Source organism: Euwallacea fornicatus, chromosome 8, assembly GCF_040115645.1.
Source record: "Euwallacea fornicatus isolate EFF26 chromosome 8, ASM4011564v1, whole genome shotgun sequence".
NCBI lineage: Eukaryota > Metazoa > Arthropoda > Insecta > Coleoptera > Curculionidae > Euwallacea > Euwallacea fornicatus.
In genome coordinates this window covers 4,501,662-4,520,522 of record NC_089548.1, presented here as the reverse complement: position 1 = coordinate 4,520,522, position 18,861 = coordinate 4,501,662, and the positions used below count along the sequence as shown (strand labels likewise).

Here is an 18,861-nt window from a genome sequence, read left to right as displayed (position 1 = left end):
GTTCAATTTAAAAAAAAAAAAACACTAAACGCAGTGAGTGATTGCTGAAGTCTGCGCAATGGTACTTTCCACGGAGTGCACTCGTCACGATCTATACATTTCCTAACTGGAAATACGTACAAAAATCACTTAGTTTATTTTCTTACGAATGGCGCTATTTTCCGCCTTAATTGCACAACACACTGATTCATCGGATATGAAGCTCAAATTTGTACTTGGGACAAATTGAGTGGCGCAGTTGAGTGAAAAGCACCGAATATTCTGCTGCGTGGTTTTGTAAAGAGACAAAGTAGGCAAAGAAGGTTTCGTTGTTGAACTAGTTTGTTAATTAAAAACAAATTGAGCTGCGATGGTTTCCAACGGAACGTGTGAAATAATCAGAGTTATTAAACCAGACCAAATCCTTATTTAATCTCTTAAAGGTTCATAAAGTCGAGGATTTAATAACCTTTATTGCCTTTAAACAGCAGACGTGTGTTTGCACTAGACTCCAATATGGGGCGAGTTTGTCTTAACATATTTTCCCATTTCCAGCTGTATCTGTGTCAGTGTCCGTATGGACCTTAGTGGCCATTTCTCTGGAAAGATACTTCGCCATATGCAGACCACTTAAATCCAGGAGATGGCAGACAAGAAGTCACGCCTCTAAAATGATAGCTTTCGTTTGGACTGCCAGTTTAGGATGGAGCGGACCTATTTTGCTTGTATCTACTTTGCAAACAATGAAGCGAGGTAAATTAAAACACTCAAATCATGCGTGTTTCTGAACCGATGATGCTGATTTGTGGAACGGGATTAAAACGCAGGTGGCTGCATATTAGTCCTATTTGCTAATAATAACACATCCACACGATTTCCATTTGCATTCAATTCTGGATTAAAAACAGTCACATTTCCACTGCTTCCAGGGCACAAATGCAGGGAGTCATGGCCGTCAAAAAGCAGCGAGCAAATGTACAACTTGTTCCTGAACGTAATTTTGCTCCTGATTCCTTTATCCATCATGAGCCTCGCGTATTTCATGATAATGGAAAAGTTGTGGAAAGGGCTGCAAAGAGAAATTGAGCATAGCTCTTGCCAAAAGTTGGGTAAGGACAGAAAGCTACGTACGTGCTTTTAAGCTTCAGTAAACGGGAAACAGTGCTGTCAATTCCTCTTGCTTGGGTGTCCCCTTTAGTCCCCCGCTACCCATGCAATTGCAGTTGTTTTTTTCAGTATCTCAGAAATCTAACAGTTCCCCGAACCTGAACAATCAGATGGTGAAAACAAAAAACCTGATCGTGTACTCGGAAAATGGAAACACTCAAGATAAATGCGGGACCAGAGGTTGCTTGCATTGCCAGATTCCCGGCATTGGAGAACTCTCCGATCGAAAAAGGGGCCATTATTGCATGTTCAAGGAATTCATTCAAGTCCCGGTAGAATCTTCAAGTATCAATTAGTAATTGCGCTCATTCTTATTGCGATCAGGTGATGGACACAACGACAATATCCGAGCCTTGCCACCAAACCGAAGAAGTGCCCAAAGTGAAGGAAAATTACATTATGAAGGAAACCACTTATACGTTTGCCCGGCATGGGATAAGATCCAATTACATCGACAGAAGCATTGAGGCCAAAAGGAAGGTAAGCAACTGTTTTAATACCAGTTTAATCTCTATATCGCTAAAAGCTTTTAGTAACACATAAAAAGTCAGATAATGCAACCGTGCTGTAACACCTGAAACTCTTACATAACCGCCATTTTTTTCGATTCAAAACTCGATTCCCCATGCGATAATATCAGCAACTAGAATATAAAATTTCGGTCCTTAATGCCCGAGCAAGCTTGAGAACTTATCTGTTTCTTTTGCTGATGGAACTTCATGGAAAATGGAAAGTTAAAGAGGAATAGTTGGAAAGCTTTCGCAGTTAAATGTTTTTGTTGTAATTCCAGTTGAAAACTTGGCATGGAATTGAGGTTTTAGAGGAGTTTATTAGGTCTTTTTGCGGTGGAATAATGAAGCAATCTTTATTCATATTAATCAAAATAGTTTATGCAGCGAAATAGTAATATTCATGTTCTGTCGTATTATTCTCATCCATAGTGTTGAAAGAATTTAAGACAGCTTTGATGGTGCTGTTCCAGGGTATAAAAAATACCGATAAGTTATTTTCAAAAAATTCGCAATTATTTCGGTTCGTCAAAAGTTCTCGATATTTCCTGCAAAGTGTTTCCAGATTAGTTGGACAATAATTTCCATAATGCGTGAACCCACTGAATATCCTTTCCTAATTTCAGTCAAAATTCCTCCCCTGAAAATCCACTATGGTTAGCCAAAAACACTAAGCTGTTCCTATTCATTAGTCCAATATGGCAAATTATTTCCCCGCAGCCAGATAAACTTAAAAAATATTGAAAATTCTGCTTCGAATCCAAGTATTCAAATATTCTCCTACAGCAACAGAGCGGCATGAGCAATGAGCAAACGAGATGCATAATTCAACTTTCCAACTACCGAAAATCTGTTTAGATTTTTTTGAAGTATGTGAATTTTCTCACTCGAGACACTCAAAAATTCTTCGTTAGGACATGGAGGTGGTGAGGAAACAGTTGGTTCGTCTACACCCTGTTGAGGGACATAAAGAAATCCTTAGTTGTACACTGCAGCAAAAGCTAATACAATTATGTCCCTTTCCAAGAAGGAAACTTAGGGAGTTTGCTCTTTATTCATTTTTGTGGATTTCTAAGTCCTCTTATAGGAGATAATCTAGCAGTAATAACCGACTTTTTATGGTCACTTCCCTGAGACCATAAAATAACATTCCAGATTATGAAGAAAACATGGAGATTACGTGCTTTCACAGAAGCTCGTGAATGTTCACATTCGAATGTTGATTTTCAAAATCCTTAAATTTTCTCCTTGTTTGAATTTGAAAATTAACACTGATCGGATATTGCATCACTTACGAATCCGTTTCGATATAACAATTTTACATTTATGTCCATAGAGACCACGAAGTTGATTTAGGCCCCTGAATTTATATGTTTCGCGGTTATAAATAAATGCATCAAATAACATAGATAAAATGTTACATTGAAACACTATTTAGTTTTGCCTTTAGGTCATCTTAACCAAATGAGAATATAACAAGAAGTGAAGAGTTTTCTGAAAATTTTGCATAAAGCTTGCATTTGGAATAAGTTTCCTCATCATTCAACTCCATTAAAGTTCATTTAAGTTGAGCCTAACTAAACTTCTTCAAGTTCACTTGATGTAATCTTGCTGTAGAAGGCAATGTGGGCTTAAATTAAAGAGCTTAAGGGTTTTTGTTACCTAAACTTCTATTCCAACTTTGAATTTTGCCCTTATTGAACGGGAGTTTCATAAACACTGCGTTCTGCTTGGATGCATAAGGTAAAACATTTGTTAAAGCAAACAATATACGAGGATCTAAAGCAATTTAAATTTCAATAAGCTCCATAGGTAAATGTCGGCTTATGAAATTTATAGTGATATATTTATAATGGCGGGGGAAATTGAGAGGTATTTTGTCCCGATAAAATCCCAACCACAAAACCTAAGTTTAACGATAGAAGGAAGAGGTAGAAAATTTTGCAAATTTTCGAAATGTAATTAAATAAAAAAATTTATTCGGTGCCCAAAATTACTAGGAGAACAGCTCATTGCATGCAAACCGCAATGAGTTAATGCACGAACATCCACTTACTTGAAGAGAGATTTCACCAGCAATTCCGCCCCTATAAGTCTTATTCACAACATCACGTAACGGCCGAACGCCCCCTCATAATCAAAAACTCTATAAAATATACCCCTTTCATTTCTTAGGCGTTTCAAATCCCCGATCAAGGTGTTTATGCATTGCATGGTTTGATTTAAGAGCAATTCTCGTTTCGACTTAAATTGCTTTGGGACACGGAATCTTCCTTTTGTACTTTTGATAAACATTCTAAACGACTTGTTTCGTTCAGGTTACCGGAAATCTCTCAGGAAAAAGAATTGCGAAAACTCCCCACGTGGTTAATTCAAGTTAGTTAAACGTTGATTCTGTTTCCTGACAAAAACTCTGAAAATTCTTAAGATTCGTACGCGAAACATAAAACATTCGTTAGGGCAAAAAATATGGATTCATTCTTGGAAACTTCGATCCTAAGCAATTTAAATTTCAATACGTCCCATAAATATCAGCTTACGAAATGTATAGCGTTATATCTAAAAGCAGGAAATTGAGGGACGTTTAGCATTCATTTTATTATCTTTTATTTTACAAATAAAACCTGTATGCATAGGACTCGTGGAATGACACTTTCTTGCTGGAAAGTAAGAGATTTCCTTAGGTTTAAAGCATCACTGACACCTTTATTAGTTGTTCTAGAAAAATGCACAAAGTCGTAATTTTATTTCAGGTAATTCGAATGCTTTTCGTGATAGTGGCAGAATTCTTCATTTGTTGGACACCCTTGCACATTTTGAACACGTGTCACCTGTATTACCCCAAGGAAGTCTACGCCTTTATGGGTTCAACTGGGATATCTCTCGTCCATCTCCTAGCCTACGTTGGGTCCTGCTCAAATCCCATCACTTACTGCTTTATGAACAGGAAGTTTAGACAAACGTTTCTTACAGCATTTAAATGCAGGTGAGTTCACTGTTCCCTTCTTGACCCTTTTCTATCGGCCAAAAAGGGTTCATAATGTAGGGGAGCCTACGCGTACACGTCACGAGAGTACTGATAATGTTTTTTTCCCGAATTACTTTTTTTCAGATGAAAACCGCGTAAAAGGCCTTTTTTATTACAACCTTAACCTTTTTTAAATTTAAGGACGCCCTGTTTGCCGGATACGTCGGCGTCGGGTTCAAATATGGACGGTCGACCCAAAAACGTCATGCTGAAGAAGCATGGTCATAACTCAGAAAATTCCTGCAACGATTCAACGTTATTTGTGGGAAGGATCAGCTACTCTGGCCGATCCGGTAAGCGGATGCTTTTCTCAATTATTAAGATTGATTTCCAGTTACGCTTATATTATTAGTTCGAAACACAGTGATGTAGGACGGGAATTTTGAAATTGTCTCGCTCGCATATATTAGACCGATGTTGGGTAGGAGTTTCCAAACATCCCACAGAAATGAAACCTGATAAAGGCACTAAATTTACGGTTGAAACGATATGCGGGGAATAATTAAAATGCAATTCGAGACGTTCGAAGCTTAAGCCTCCAAATGCAATTCCCGATCCCTAATGATAATTTAAATGCAAATTAAATTTGAGTTTGAATATAAAGTTTTATATGTATATATGACCTAAAGCTAAGATGTGGTTTAGAACCAGAAGCTGAAGATCGTGTTTAGCAGCGCCTCAGACCATGTACGTCCTTCCAGCTCCTCGGCTGTTACGTCCCTGGCGGTCATCGAGGTCAATCCAGAGGACGAATCCTTCCGATATAGAATATCCTGGGTGAAAAATCAGAACAGTGTTCAGGTTAATGGACAGGCAAAGACTGCTTTTTAATATTAGTGTTATGTGATAGGTGAATTACCGTACGCGGTTAAATTTTATATTAGACTTTAATTGTAAGGGAAAGTTCGCAGAGCGTTCCAGAAAGAAATCGAACGTTCGAGCAGAAATGAAAAAAGGATGTTAGGCTATCCGGCCACACGCGTTTTCACAAAGAAGGGACACACACATGCCTGATGAAGCCAATAAGTAAAAACACGTGCCGCCGGATTGCCCAACATCCTCTTTCCGTTTCTGGCTGAACGCTCGATTCTTTTTGCAGACAGGCCGAGAACTTTTCCTTGCATTTATGTTCATCCGCACGAAACTTTTCATGTTATTAGACTTTAAGCTTGTAAATACACTCATTAATAAAAATCAAAAGAGAAGGACCATAACTTGAGAAGTACAAAAATATATCCTGATTATTTTCTGCAATGTTGTCATCTAATATTTAAAAAAATAAAAACAGAATACTATATTTTAATTTAACTGCAAGAAATAGTTGCGGTCTTGGACTATTCTTTCCATACCCCCATATTTTAGGTTTATGATACTTATCATAGTAAGTTAAAAACTTATAGTTGTTGTCTGGTTTTTGAAAATCGGGGGTTTCTATGCTTTATGACTCCGTGACTCTATCCCAGAAGACCAGGGAAGAGATTTTTACCAATAAAACTTTCCGCCTCTGCTAAACAATTCTTCTTTATTTTACAGAAAACTTTTCAAGAGATAAATTCGGAAAACGTTATTTAGTGTTACATCAGATTGATTAACATTACAGAAACAATTTTTTGGCAAAAATCTCAACAAACTTCTTTTAAGGTTAGTTCATATTATGCCAGAAAAATAAACTTTTTCCCATAAGCGTAATTTCGTACTTTTGATAAAAAATGATAAAAATCGTTAAAAGCTTAAAATTTTTTCTTCTTACTGTCCAGGAGCCACAACCCAAGATTCTCCAGTCTAAGACCTAATTAGTCGGTCAAGACAACCTTCCTCTTACAAAGTTTCTGAGAATTCTTTAAACTCAATATACATTGCATAGGTCTTTTTCAGGCAAAAAGTCTAAAAATTTTACGTTTTACGTTAAAGAAAAATTTATTCAGGTAACTTCAGCCTGCAAAAATTATCTTCTGAGAAAATTAAGAAAATCATTGGGGTTAATACAGAAATTTTCTTAACACTTTCGCTGCCAATCTAAATTGTCTTCTTACCACCAAAGCAGACTCTACTTTTTTATAGCAAGTGTTAAATATTATTAGCTACGTCTTTTTATACATATAAAAATTGTTCCAACTAACAACTCTTCTATGAAATTGCAGTAATAAAGGCTGAGAAGCCCTCTACAACATTAAGAGTATACACATTTTGTGATCAATTGATAACAGCGAAATAGCGTATTATAAGACATTTATATTTAAGTGTTTATAAATACAGGGGGGTCCAGTTCAATTTTTGTTAATTTTTTGAAAACACTGCAATTAACGAAATTTATTAATAAACGATAAACTACATAGAATTAGGCAATTCCGTTTTTGAATCTTAGTTTAAAACGGTATTATAGAGTACGTTTAATGGAAGGTCAAATTCGACATATAATTTATCTACATAACTATGCAGCTCATCCGCATAAAGAGTTTAAACTAAACCTGGCCTAAATTTATAATCTTTTATCTCATTTAATCTATTTTCTAGCTGTAAGGATTTAAAAAGTAACTACACGCGATCATGACAATTGAACCACCCTGTATAGAAGAGATTCCAAATTGAATTTGCGACATATTTTAGGTAGTCCTAGTACTCTAGTACCAAAAATTAATACTAATTTCCTGTATAATATTGAAAAAACTCGTTGTTACTCAAATAAAAGGTGTCAAAGTTCGATTAAAGAAAAACACTTGTGGTTGAAGATACTTGAATTTGCACGCATTAACTGCCATGGAGAAAATGCGTTTTAACATTAAAAAAAAAACAATTTTTACATCATCGTATATTTTTTAAGAAGAAATTAGGACACCACTACTTTTTCTTCTGAATCATTTTTCGAATTTGGATGTGCAAACAAGTATGATTTCTCGTTGTAGAATATGTGGTTAACTTGTAATTTCAATTCGGAACAACCTGTATGCTATTAGAACGCCTCGTGTATATTATTAACATATCTATACAGTATAGGACCTTAAGTATCGGTTTCATTCAATACATGTGATATAATAAATTGCATTAAGTAAGTAGATATACTACCTATACAACGAAAATAATTATTGTCCTCTCATTTTATAATTTTATACCGTGAGCAGATAGTCTACCTTTACATCTAAGCACGACATATTTCACAAAAAATGTGCACATGTAAATTAACTATTCATAAAAATTAGTGTAAGGACTCCTCACTATCTAAATCAAATTATTCACTTATACAATTATTATCAAAGTATGTGTCTAACTCTCAACGCCTTAAAACGGCGTATTTCTATTGATTAGCAGATAACACATTTAAATTTATTTAACTTTTTATCAAAACATCTGAAAAATGTGTAATAATTGTATATTTTCTGTTGGTTGATGGAAATATTGGATAATTGTTGATAATTAACGAAATAAATAAATGTTTATATGACACAAATAAATTTGTTGTTTCAATTTTTAGTTCTTTTTCGGAAAATTGGAACGAAGAATGCTACACGTAAATATAAGAACGAGTAATATATGACTTCTAAATTCCCAAGAACAGGTAATGTGTAAACTAATGAGTCAATTATGGAACAGCCTCCAAATTTCTATTTTCGCATTCTGGGATACTATTTCACCTCCATCTAAACCCGTTTCCGTCTATTTTGTCAGTTTTAACCGAACCTTCAAGTACAACTTTATTGTACTATGAATCGACACTCCTACACATTTCTTCGCCAAGTTCATTTCTTGCCATTGAAACGCCCCATTACCCCAGGAATCATAACAGTGCAAATAATCGAATCAGATATTCCTATTAGGCACAGAGTTATATAAAACTATACCCGATCGGACACTGACCTCAGTTATATTATCACATTGCATAGCTTTATGCCTACAAGACGCTATTTTTTATTCTATCAATTCGAATTGTAGCTTCCTCAATCGTTTCCATTAAGACGACCACAAGAAGTGGCAACTTATATTTTCGTTTCCTTGTATTTCTGTTTTTATTTTCAGGCTTACAGGTCGAAACGTAAATTGAGAATAAGGAGAAAAAGTCACCATTTCTTATGAAAACAATCGGAAACATTTAGAAATTTTCGGAAACCAGCAATAAAAACTAAAAAGTTCCTTTATGTTTCCCAAGGGAAGCGCAACTTTAGACCAAAAGTTCCCCAAGATAAAGCCGTTTATTTTTGTTAACCACATTCTTCCACGATTTTAAACCGTTATTCATTCTCTTTTGTACACCATCAGAGTATTCCAAATTTGGATGCAGCCTCCGATATGAAATCTCAGTCTCGCTACGGGCGCACCATCAGTACCGCATAGCACTTAGCAGAAGGGTCAGGAAGGTGCGTACTACCACACAAAAAATATAACCTTACAGTAAAATAAAAACTGTTGCTTTTTACTCGGTTCTCCTCGTTTCAGCCAACATAATTGATTGCAATTAATGGTTAAAGGGTGCCGGAGAAGGAACGAGAGGAATTGTTGCCTGATTGTTGTTTTTTTTATTAAGTACCTCCACTAGAATTTACAAACCACAACACGACATCGACCTGGCAAAAGTACAAGCTGCAGATGACCAGTTATAGATCATAAACATAGTCATTATCAACGCCTTTTTTGGCAAATTGAAGCCATCCACAAACATACTTGTGATGAACACTATGATGTCCAGAAAAATGATTAAGGGATATAGCACTAGAAATGGCATGTAAAAGATGGAGCTGTTCTAAGGAAATAATATTGGTAAATTACTATTGTGACTCCACCGGCAATTTCGAACTCACTGTGAAAAAGCCTAGGAGTAGAAGAAGGTAATATTCCACAGATAGAACTAAGGACACAAGCTTGCAATTTCTCTCTGCCTCCGAAGTTGTAAATTTTTCCTTACTCGGGCCTCCCTTCCACATGTAGCTCGGTAAAACTGAACCATATTTTACTATCCTATAGATGTCGAAAGCGCTCAATACCTGAAAGTAACAACTCGCACGAAACTTCTATAATATGTGCAACATAAAAAATTACCACTCCTAAAACACCTAACACTCCAACGTAAATTGGGGCGAAAGTTAGTAAGGGATGAACACAAACATGATTAATGGTCAGCTTGTATTTGCGAAGCATCGGCCCTATTACCGTATAAAAGGGTATTTTCATATTTTTCTCGAAGGACTGGTGCATAATAACATTGCAAAAATTCTCGATAAGGGGGATGTTCTCGGTGTCTAGCAAGTATGCACAGACGAAAAACTCACTGATGAGGATTTATGTTGACAATGGTTTTGACGGTATCGGCCGTAACCAGGTCGCACCTTGCCAAAGAAAGCAAGATTTGACATATTATCCCCCGTATATTATGACAAACATTAATATTTGCTTTAAGGCTATATTTTGATGGCAAGAGGGCCGTTAGTTTGGCTCCAATAAATTCAACAAGTACTGACTTATAACAATAAAATGCGAATCCGTTTCAACTGTTAACAAATTTATTTTTCATGTCTTTAAGCTAAAAACACCTACATATATAGAGTGTCCATTTTGTTACTACGGACATGGAGTTTTAGTGAATGCAAGCAAGAGGCAATTATGCGATTGATATGTAAGTGCGAGGGAGACAGACTATCATTTCCCCTTCTATCGTCAACGGTCGGCTAACGTCGTTGACTCGAAAACAGTACGCCTTAATCTGAGAATGGGTGTAGTTCTACGTCATTTTGAAGGACGCAAATTACGCGCTTACATGCACATTCGAATGCGTTTTTCGGGTATGACTGGGCTACGGATAGTGCTTAAAAAGAAAATAACTCCTGCTTAATTTGGTCCATTAACAAGATACATGCTCTGCCCAACCACAAACCTCGTGAGCGATTTAGTGAATTCTTGTCCCCCCTCTCTCCACCACCCCTGCCTTACTTACGTACTTTCCCAAAGCAGCGCCCTAACTTAAATTCATTGTGGTGTCGAAGCCAAAGTCTTCAACAGCTGGAGAGCATGTTGTGGAGCAATACACCCATTTTAGATCTATTTCAGTCAAGCTTCCGCTCCCGGCATCTTTGCACTGCTGTCCCTTGGTCTGCAGTAAACAACCATGCGCCAAAATTTTGTCTGACACGGATGGCGCGGCAATTTTTTTCCCTTTTTTACGTTGGTTGCTTCGAACGAAATGCTTGTTTATTCACATCATATTATTTCAAATTCTTCAATAGTGCACGTTTTTTTTAACTCGCTCTTCGTGTTGTTCTGCATAATTGTAAAATATTTATCAATTAAAAATATTCCATTTTAACTATCTCATATTAAGTTTGTTTTAAACAATTAAGATGACCAATACTTGTTAAGGCGAGTTGCAATTCTAGCATTGTCGATTTCGCGTAGCCGTGTTCACGCGTTAGTACTTCAGTGTCGATTAATGTTAATATCTCAGCGTTGCTACGGGACTAAGATATTAACACTAATTAAAGGTGTTGTTTTCCATTGAACTCTACCAATTAAATAAACAGTCCACTGGTAACTGCACCCAGGACGGTCGACCCCTTTCAGAGTAATTACACTGATAATTAAATTTTAATTCCTAAGGGAAAGAAACGATTCTCGATCAAAATACGCTTTCGAAAATAAACACGAAGCGGCCGTAAGTAACTAGGTATTAAATCCTCAGCCTGCTGAAAGAAGAATCGTAGAAGTACTCTATCTCAAAATAACTTTAAAATCTCGATAGAAGAGCGTTTACGAGTACCTGGTATCAGTATGCCAATGAGGTGGACAGAACGATGATCAAGGAAAGGGAAAATATAAACATTAATCGCAAACACTTAATAGCAAAAAGGTAATAAAAAAATGTTAAGATGGGTCCGAATTTGAACATTTTGACTTGAACAAACAGCACAAACGAGTCGGAAAATGAAAAATGCCGGTCGCACTATTAGTATGGGCCTGTTGTGACTCATACGGCCGAGCCGCACGTTTCGTGTGTACTTACGCTTCAGAAAACAAATTAAATTTTTTTTTTTTGGTTTTTTGGCTGTGTTTTTTTTAAAGAAAATTAATTGAGATTTAGAAAAATATAAAATATATTCAATTAAGTATCGACCCCAAGGATATTTGTCAAAAGTATCCCTGTTCGCTCATCGATGGCGACTTAAAGAGTGCCTTACAATGAAACAAAAAGCATGATGATGCCTGATTTTATTTTATTATAATTTGTCACAATTTAAACACCGATTAAAAAATCGCGCATTAATGTGTAACAACAAATAGGATATGCGAGTAGGCGAATACATCGAACGCGCTGATTAAGCCGAATTTATGTTTGAGTTATTCCGGAGCGCTCGGCTTGTTTTGCTTGTTCGGGTTAAAATATTTATATGCAGACCCACCACACCAATATTGTAATGAGAATTACACTCATGACTTTTTCTATACTAAAAATCAAGTATTCCACTAACAAGTAAATTATTTAATAAAAAAAGTAACATTGGTAGAAATTTTATCAGAATAAAACTTCTGTCAATGCCTAGGACTCCAATATGTTAGAAATGAGTCGGAAACACGTATTTTTCCATTCACATTGTTCTCTGCATATCTCTCCTGCACTGAAAATTAATTATTATTTTAATGCAGCATGAATGAATGCAAACTGAAATGAAAAAAGCACAACGTTTTTTCCTTTATTTTTGTTGCGAGGAAAACCTTCTAAAAACATCCGGTCTTATGTTTTGGTGATCGGAAAATGAACGATTCACCGGAGCGCCTATCCGCCGAAAAAACCGGGTCTTCTTTACCTGCAGCCTGCCACGACCCGAAACTGTCCCTGGGGCATAAAATATCAGTGTTGAGGGGCTTGGGTATTCGGCGTTCGTTTTTTCTAGGCTCAGAGTTATTACCCCTCTTGCGGGACCCTCTTAATTCGCTCCTCTTCGTTAATCGTCGCAGAAATGGAATTACTGCAGTAGTCCCACTTTGATTGGGCTTGTAACATACCATCATTGATGAGAGATGTTAGAGTTAGGTTGTTCATATATTCTTTCAGCACGATGGTTTATGAAAAAATACAGTGGTATGCGGCATCGACAACTCCGCAGTTCCTCCAAGCCGGGCTCGTTTTCCTTATTCTGCGGGTGTAGCTCTTGAAGTTATCACGTCCGATGAACGCTTAAGATAGACACGAGTTCAAGCTCCTATAATTTCACGATGTCCGTATGTCTAGGTCAGGGATCAGTCGCTTGGTCCACTGCTCTTTGTCTGCTAGTCGTGTCCATCGTGTTTGCCGTTTCTGGATGATCGTTCGCTGGCCTCCCGCCTCTTTGCTTCCGTGATTCGAAGGAGAGCACTGAGTATGGTGCCTTCTTCCAGAAGAAAATTAATTAGTGGAGTTCCTAGCAAAACTCGGGTTGTCTCTAGAATTATCGTGCGATACGCACAAAGGACCTGCATTAGGGCTTTCTTTTGGATGCATTAAAACATCTGCGCGTACGTTCTAACTTTCACTATACTTTCCCAAATAGGAACAGCATGGAGAATAGTCGATTGGATTACCTTGTAAAGCGTTTGTTGTTGTTTCAAAGAGGCTGGTCCATCTGTCGACGGTTTTATTTTCTGAAGCTGGCCTTACTTTCTTAAGCTACTTTGACTACGTTTCATGACGTCTCATGCAAAATACATATTTTTCGTGAATTGAACCCCTAAAGATTTTTGAAATTTCATACGGATATCGCTCACTCGGAAATCAACTTTTTCTCTATTTTTTTTTTCGCAGAGGATGACAATGTTTGTCCTCTTCAGAATTTCGACGAATGGTCCGAGAGCCATCTTTCCCATTTGTCCACAACAGGACAATAAAACCCTAGTCGACGGGTCAACAAAAGCCAAAGTCCTCGGGAATAACATGGAATTCCCGTAAAATGTACGCAAAGGGCTTAATTATGATTACAAAGCAAAGAGCGGAGGTACTGTTTGACTCTGATTATTAAACGACCCATAACAAAACCGACCCAAAAAGCGCGATTGGGAATTTTCGAAAGTCACTCGATATTCTCTGAAATTACAGAGTTTTTTAGTGGGTGAAAACCCCACACAGGCTGGTTGTATGGGCACCAGTATCGTCTTCCGCCAAGATTTTTTATCCCCGGGGTCGCGTCCCCCCCCCCCCAAAAAAAAAAAAAGACGCACCCTCTTGCATTCTCGACTCTACTGGACAACACTGTGAGAACGAATCTTCGGCTCCTCACAATCACTCGGTGAACATACTCGACAATCATAAATTTAGTCATAAGATTTATAAGTTTATTGCGTACCGTAATATATATATTTATAAGTGACGTAAATTTACTCCACATCCCGAGCATAGTCGAAGTTCGGAAAACGTAAACACTACCAGGCCGACTTGGACATTGTCAATAACAGTCAAAGGAGAAGTTGAGGTTAGTTCTTCAAGGTCAACATGTAAATATTAACAGAAATTCAAATTAATAAAAAAGGATTGGAATTCTTTTCAAATAAATCTACTAAAGGGCAAAGCGATTGACAAATATTTTTTTAAACTTTTACTACCATAATTTATGTATAAGCGGTGAAATAAGTATGTAAGTATCTTCTCTATCTTCTACACATTTCATACAGAAATCCCATTTACCTAGAAAAATTTCATAAGTTGTGAGCCCCGATTGTGATCAACGTATTGTAAAATCAACATAACATAAAGGTGTTGAAACATAATATGAAATATTCTGTAATGTATCTACAGAATGATTGAATTTTGACTTATATACATATACAGGAAGTCTCCGTAACTATAGGAAATAGAGAACAAAACAAATGAAGCATTCTAGATGTCTTTTCTCAACACAAGTTTAGTAGAATGATAAAACACATTCAATAATCTTTCATTTCCTAGGTAAAAGTAAAAATTTGATTTTAAATTTGAATTTAATTAAGAACTTATCAGTTATTTTTTTTATATATTGGTTGTGTAATTGTAGGTGTAAAAAATCAAGACTGTCGTGTCTGATGGAATGGTGAATCAGCAAATCTAAAACAAGCCCAAGGGTGAACTTTGAATCTTTAAATACGTAAACTGTTTAAAAATATTTGATATCTTAGATCACAAACAGCTTATTTCTAAATTAAACAATTAAGATATTCAAAGAATAAGTTGCAGCCCAATTGACTCACGAACGCAGCAACCCTACATTAATTTTGCCAAAATTTTACACCACATAACTCAGTCGCCAGTGATACAAGAAGAAATTTTGAGACATGCATTTACATCAATAATTGAGAATTGACACTTATTGAAACTATCAAAGTTTTTAAATAAGCTGATGAAGATATTTTGAGTTTTGGCAGTCACTTGGAAGTGTCAGTTCAAGATATTTCTTTAAAGTGAGAGATATCGAAGGAAGGGCTTTATTGTGAATTGTTAAGATGAATTTAGCAAAAAAGCAGCATGGAGTTCTCAATAAGCCCAGTCAAATATATTTTTGTCCTGCATGTAAAATGCAGTTTTCAAATAGAAAGTTATATGAAGTCCATAAGAAGCAACAAGATCATTTAAAGAATGAGAAAGCTCAAGAATCAAAAGAGGAAAACAGAACCCATTGCAATGAGACAAGTGGTATTTATGTGAGAGGTAAGTTTTATTTGTGATGTTTGTTTTTGATTTTTTTTGGAAGTTCTAATAAATTTATTAGTCATGTTTCTAAATTTGAGAATATTCTGTTGATTTACAAGACCTAATTTTTCATATCAAAACTGTGAATTTTTGTAATGATTAATGATATAGAATATAATACCATGGATAAGTTAACTGTAGTTAGAACAGGCACATTAGGGATCACTTAGGGAGAAAACAAACAGAATTTTTCAGTGAGAAATGCATTAATTCATTAGAAATGTTAGATCATAGTAATTTTCAGATATCTCCTGTAATGGTGAGAAAATTTCTAGTTATCCATCGGACAGTTGCTTATAAAACCACCGGCGTTTTATTATTATTATTGTTGTTATTGTTAAAATGCAATACATATCTAAAAATATTTCATTCACTCTTCATTCTATTTCAGGTTATCCACCAAATACTAAGGAAAGCAGTTTGGTGAAATATTTCTCCCAATTTGGAAATGTAATTTGGGCACATTTTGGGCATGATTATTTATTACTGGACTTTACAGAGTCATCTGCGGTTGTAAAAGTAATGCTAAAAAATGCCCATATCCTACATGGCCATCGGTTAATTGTGAAACGAAAATCAACCTCCAGAGGTAATGCCTTTACCCAAATTTCTTTCGTCCGTTCATTATTATTCACTTTTCTTAACAGTATCTACCAATGACTTCGAAAAAACCGAGAAGATTTACCAAGACATTATAGCAGAACTAAAATCTTTGAATAATTTCGACGAAGAGTTCTTGTGTATGGCTCAGAAACTGCAACCAAACCTTAGAGAATACTTCAAAAAATACAATCTTATTTGCCAAGACCTTTATAATTTCTTATCGGGCAGCTTTGCAAACATGCAAGTTCACCCGTTCGGGTCAACCCTAACAGGTCTTTCTTTCACTAGCAGCGACGTTGACGTGTTTTTTTCTCAGGTGAAACAAATTGAAAGCAAAGAACTTGATTATCTTACTACCATCAAACGGGAGTTAGTAAAATCAGGCAAATTCGCTAATTGCTTTATAATTACGACTGCAAAAGTTCCCTTGATTAAATGTATTCATAAAGAGACTCAAATTAAGTGCGACATAAACATCAATAATATATTAGCGGTGTGCAATAGCAAGCTGATTCACTATTACATGAGTATAGATTTGAAAGTGAAGCAGGTAATGATAATATTGAAGTACTGGGCAAAATGTCACAAAATAACCGGTCCAACTCATCTGTTTAGTAACTACTCATTGACCATGATGTTTATTTTCTTTCTACAGCAAGAACCTTATAATTTCCCTAGTGTCTTATCGTTACAAGAGACTCAGTGCCGACAATACCAATGTGGTAACTTTAATTGGAACGGACAATTTGTACCTAACTATAATTTCGTTAGCGAATGTCTCTCTTGGAGGAGTATTTTAGAGGTTCTGGAAGGATTTTTTGATTTTTATTCGCAATTTTCGTATCAAACAAACATTATATGTCCATATTTGGGGAAATCTTTGCCAACGACTTATTTTGCGGAGCCCCAATCGCTTCCTCCTATTTACAGCGGCTATAAAACGTTTTTAGCAACAGAAAAAAATGACAAATTTGCCTTGAAAGTGAATAATTGTATATGTATTCAAGACCCCTTCGAGCACTGCAGGAACACCGCTGGAAGCACTACAATGCCAACCCTTGAAAAATTTATTCTTCTGTGTAAACTGGGAAAAACCATTTGCGCTAGTAGAGAAAACATTTTGTTTAACTTATTGACACAACAATTGCCGAATTTAAATAAACAAATCCAAACAGATGGAGAAGATTTTTATGAGATAATTTTACGCCAATATTCGTTCATTAATAAATCTTCGAATGATCGGTTTCAATTTGTAGTGGAATTCACAACAATGACTCTAAAAGAATTTCTTTTAATTCCCCTCACTCAGGTATTCGATGAAACAACCGAAAAAAACGGTCCCACAAATAAAAGCAACACAAAAAAATTAGTGTTTACTGGCACGGTTAACGTTAATATGTGGCATGCAAGGCGATCTACAGCTAAACAACTTAACTTGTCTAATAGTAATTCCACTCTCATGAGAAGAGAAATTGCCATAACAAATCATTTAAAGCAGTCCCAGATGAATTTACTGGATACAACAGATGTTTTTACCTTCAAACTTACGATCAAAGAGAAGAATGAAGAGGAGGCACAAAAAAAGAGAAATAAGAGAAAGAATGCACAACAAGTAATGATTCAGGTAGAGAAGGTGACAGCACAAAAAAAATCTTTTAAAACGTTTGGTCAGTTTTTGAAGGGGAATTTGCCTCTCTGGTTTGAGCTTTATGTGAAGGACCTTTAAATAACTAATACATTTAACAATATATGCCCAGGGAAGGAACGACACTGCGCAACACCAATTTATTTAAACATTATGACATCAAGGCGTCTCATCGACTTTAGGCATTTCACCATTAAAAACGCTCCAAACACCACTCGTTTGCACATCAAAACCGATCGCTGTAACACAGTAGCAATTGATTTTCTATTCGTTCGATCTTCTGTTTGCATAATTGTTGAAAAAAATTCCGCTATATGTTTTGTTGTATGTATGTACGCACTTTAAAAAACCTAATATGGGTTGCATACATGTTGTAAACATGCCTACTTACAACAATGTATTAGCAACAAACAATTTTTTGTTATTTCCAAGAGTCAGGATGCTGTTTTAATTATAAAGTTATATTATTAAAAAAATTTCGAGCCGTAAAAGTTTCTCAACCTTCAAATGAAATTTTTGGAAGGTTTTCACAGTCATATTTAGTTTTCACGTTCATAAACTACGGAATTTGGTTGATAAGAGACCAGTTTTAAGAGGAACGCAGTGCTTAAAAACGCATTAATTGGTTTCACAGATATTCGTATCGTTGCAATGAGTTTATGTTAGTAGTGATAATGATGTATTATAGGAAGTGTATGATGTATGATGTGACTAGAACCATTGTTCTGTGTTAAATCCCTGTTTTGACTGATTTCCATGATTATGAACTGTATAAAATCTTCTCTTCAAGAGACCTCTTCTTTGATTGAAAGGAGGACATCAAAAATTAAGGGCCCCCTTTTACAATTTGATTATTTTCTTCTGGTTTAGATTTGAAAAACACTTCATGATCCTTAATCAATTATACTGAAATACAGGGTGTATAGTTGTAAAAATGTTAGATATACGTAGTGTAATGTTTTACAATTATTTCAATATAATAATGTTATGCAATTCTTTTGTGTTTTTTTTTTTGTTACAAATGAATGATAATCGATATTTTATGTGCAATAATATAAACGTCCTCTTCATCAATATAAAGGATGATGATATTCCGGTGTTAAGGTTGTTTAACATCCCAATTTGTTTTGTAATACGTCGCTGTTTCCAGAAACTTTTTTATTATTCGTACTTTAGAGGATTCGAAATGAGATTAGAAAGAGAATGTGTCGATAAGTACGTACCACCTCTATGAACGAGGTACTGGTTTGATATAAGA

General features: G+C 35.8%; 3 protein-coding genes across 4 annotated transcripts in view; 2 read left to right on the top strand and 1 right to left on the bottom strand.

The window, feature by feature from the left end:
* Positions 1-8,108, top strand: part of LOC136340898 (cholecystokinin receptor type A-like) — a 94,854-nt gene extending 86,746 nt beyond the window's left edge. The window contains exons 4-10 of the mRNA XM_066285345.1: positions 535-732; positions 909-1,088; positions 1,216-1,418; positions 1,471-1,626; positions 4,409-4,641; positions 4,825-4,976; positions 5,329-8,108. Of these exons, the coding sequence (XP_066141442.1) occupies positions 535-732; positions 909-1,088; positions 1,216-1,418; positions 1,471-1,626; positions 4,409-4,641; positions 4,825-4,976; positions 5,329-5,354 (1,148 nt within the window). The 3' untranslated portion in view covers positions 5,355-8,108. The remainder of the gene's footprint in view (positions 1-534; positions 733-908; positions 1,089-1,215; positions 1,419-1,470; positions 1,627-4,408; positions 4,642-4,824; positions 4,977-5,328) is intronic.
* A 909-nt stretch (positions 8,109-9,017) lies between these two features.
* Positions 9,018-9,986, bottom strand: LOC136340550 (uncharacterized). The gene is made up of 3 exons (XM_066284722.1): positions 9,712-9,986; positions 9,474-9,656; positions 9,018-9,415 (listed from the first exon to the last, which is right to left on the bottom strand). Exons 1-3 carry the CDS (start codon positions 9,865-9,867, stop codon positions 9,215-9,217), a joined length of 540 nt encoding a protein of 179 aa, XP_066140819.1. The 5' UTR covers positions 9,868-9,986; the 3' UTR covers positions 9,018-9,214.
* A 4,096-nt stretch (positions 9,987-14,082) lies between these two features.
* Positions 14,083-18,596, top strand: LOC136340894 (speckle targeted PIP5K1A-regulated poly(A) polymerase-like). Of its 2 annotated transcripts, XM_066285335.1 has the most exons (5): positions 14,083-14,267; positions 14,322-14,578; positions 14,664-15,313; positions 15,747-15,944; positions 16,003-18,596. In XM_066285335.1, the coding sequence occupies exons 3-5, from the start codon at positions 15,109-15,111 to the stop codon at positions 17,682-17,684; spliced, it is 2,085 nt and encodes a 694-aa protein (XP_066141432.1). In that variant the 5' UTR covers positions 14,083-14,267; positions 14,322-14,578; positions 14,664-15,108; the 3' UTR covers positions 17,685-18,596. The 2 variants fall into 2 exon arrangements, with proteins under 2 accessions (XP_066141432.1, XP_066141430.1); XM_066285333.1 differs by lacking the exon at positions 14,322-14,578.
* The last annotated feature ends 265 nt before the right edge of the window (positions 18,597-18,861 follow it).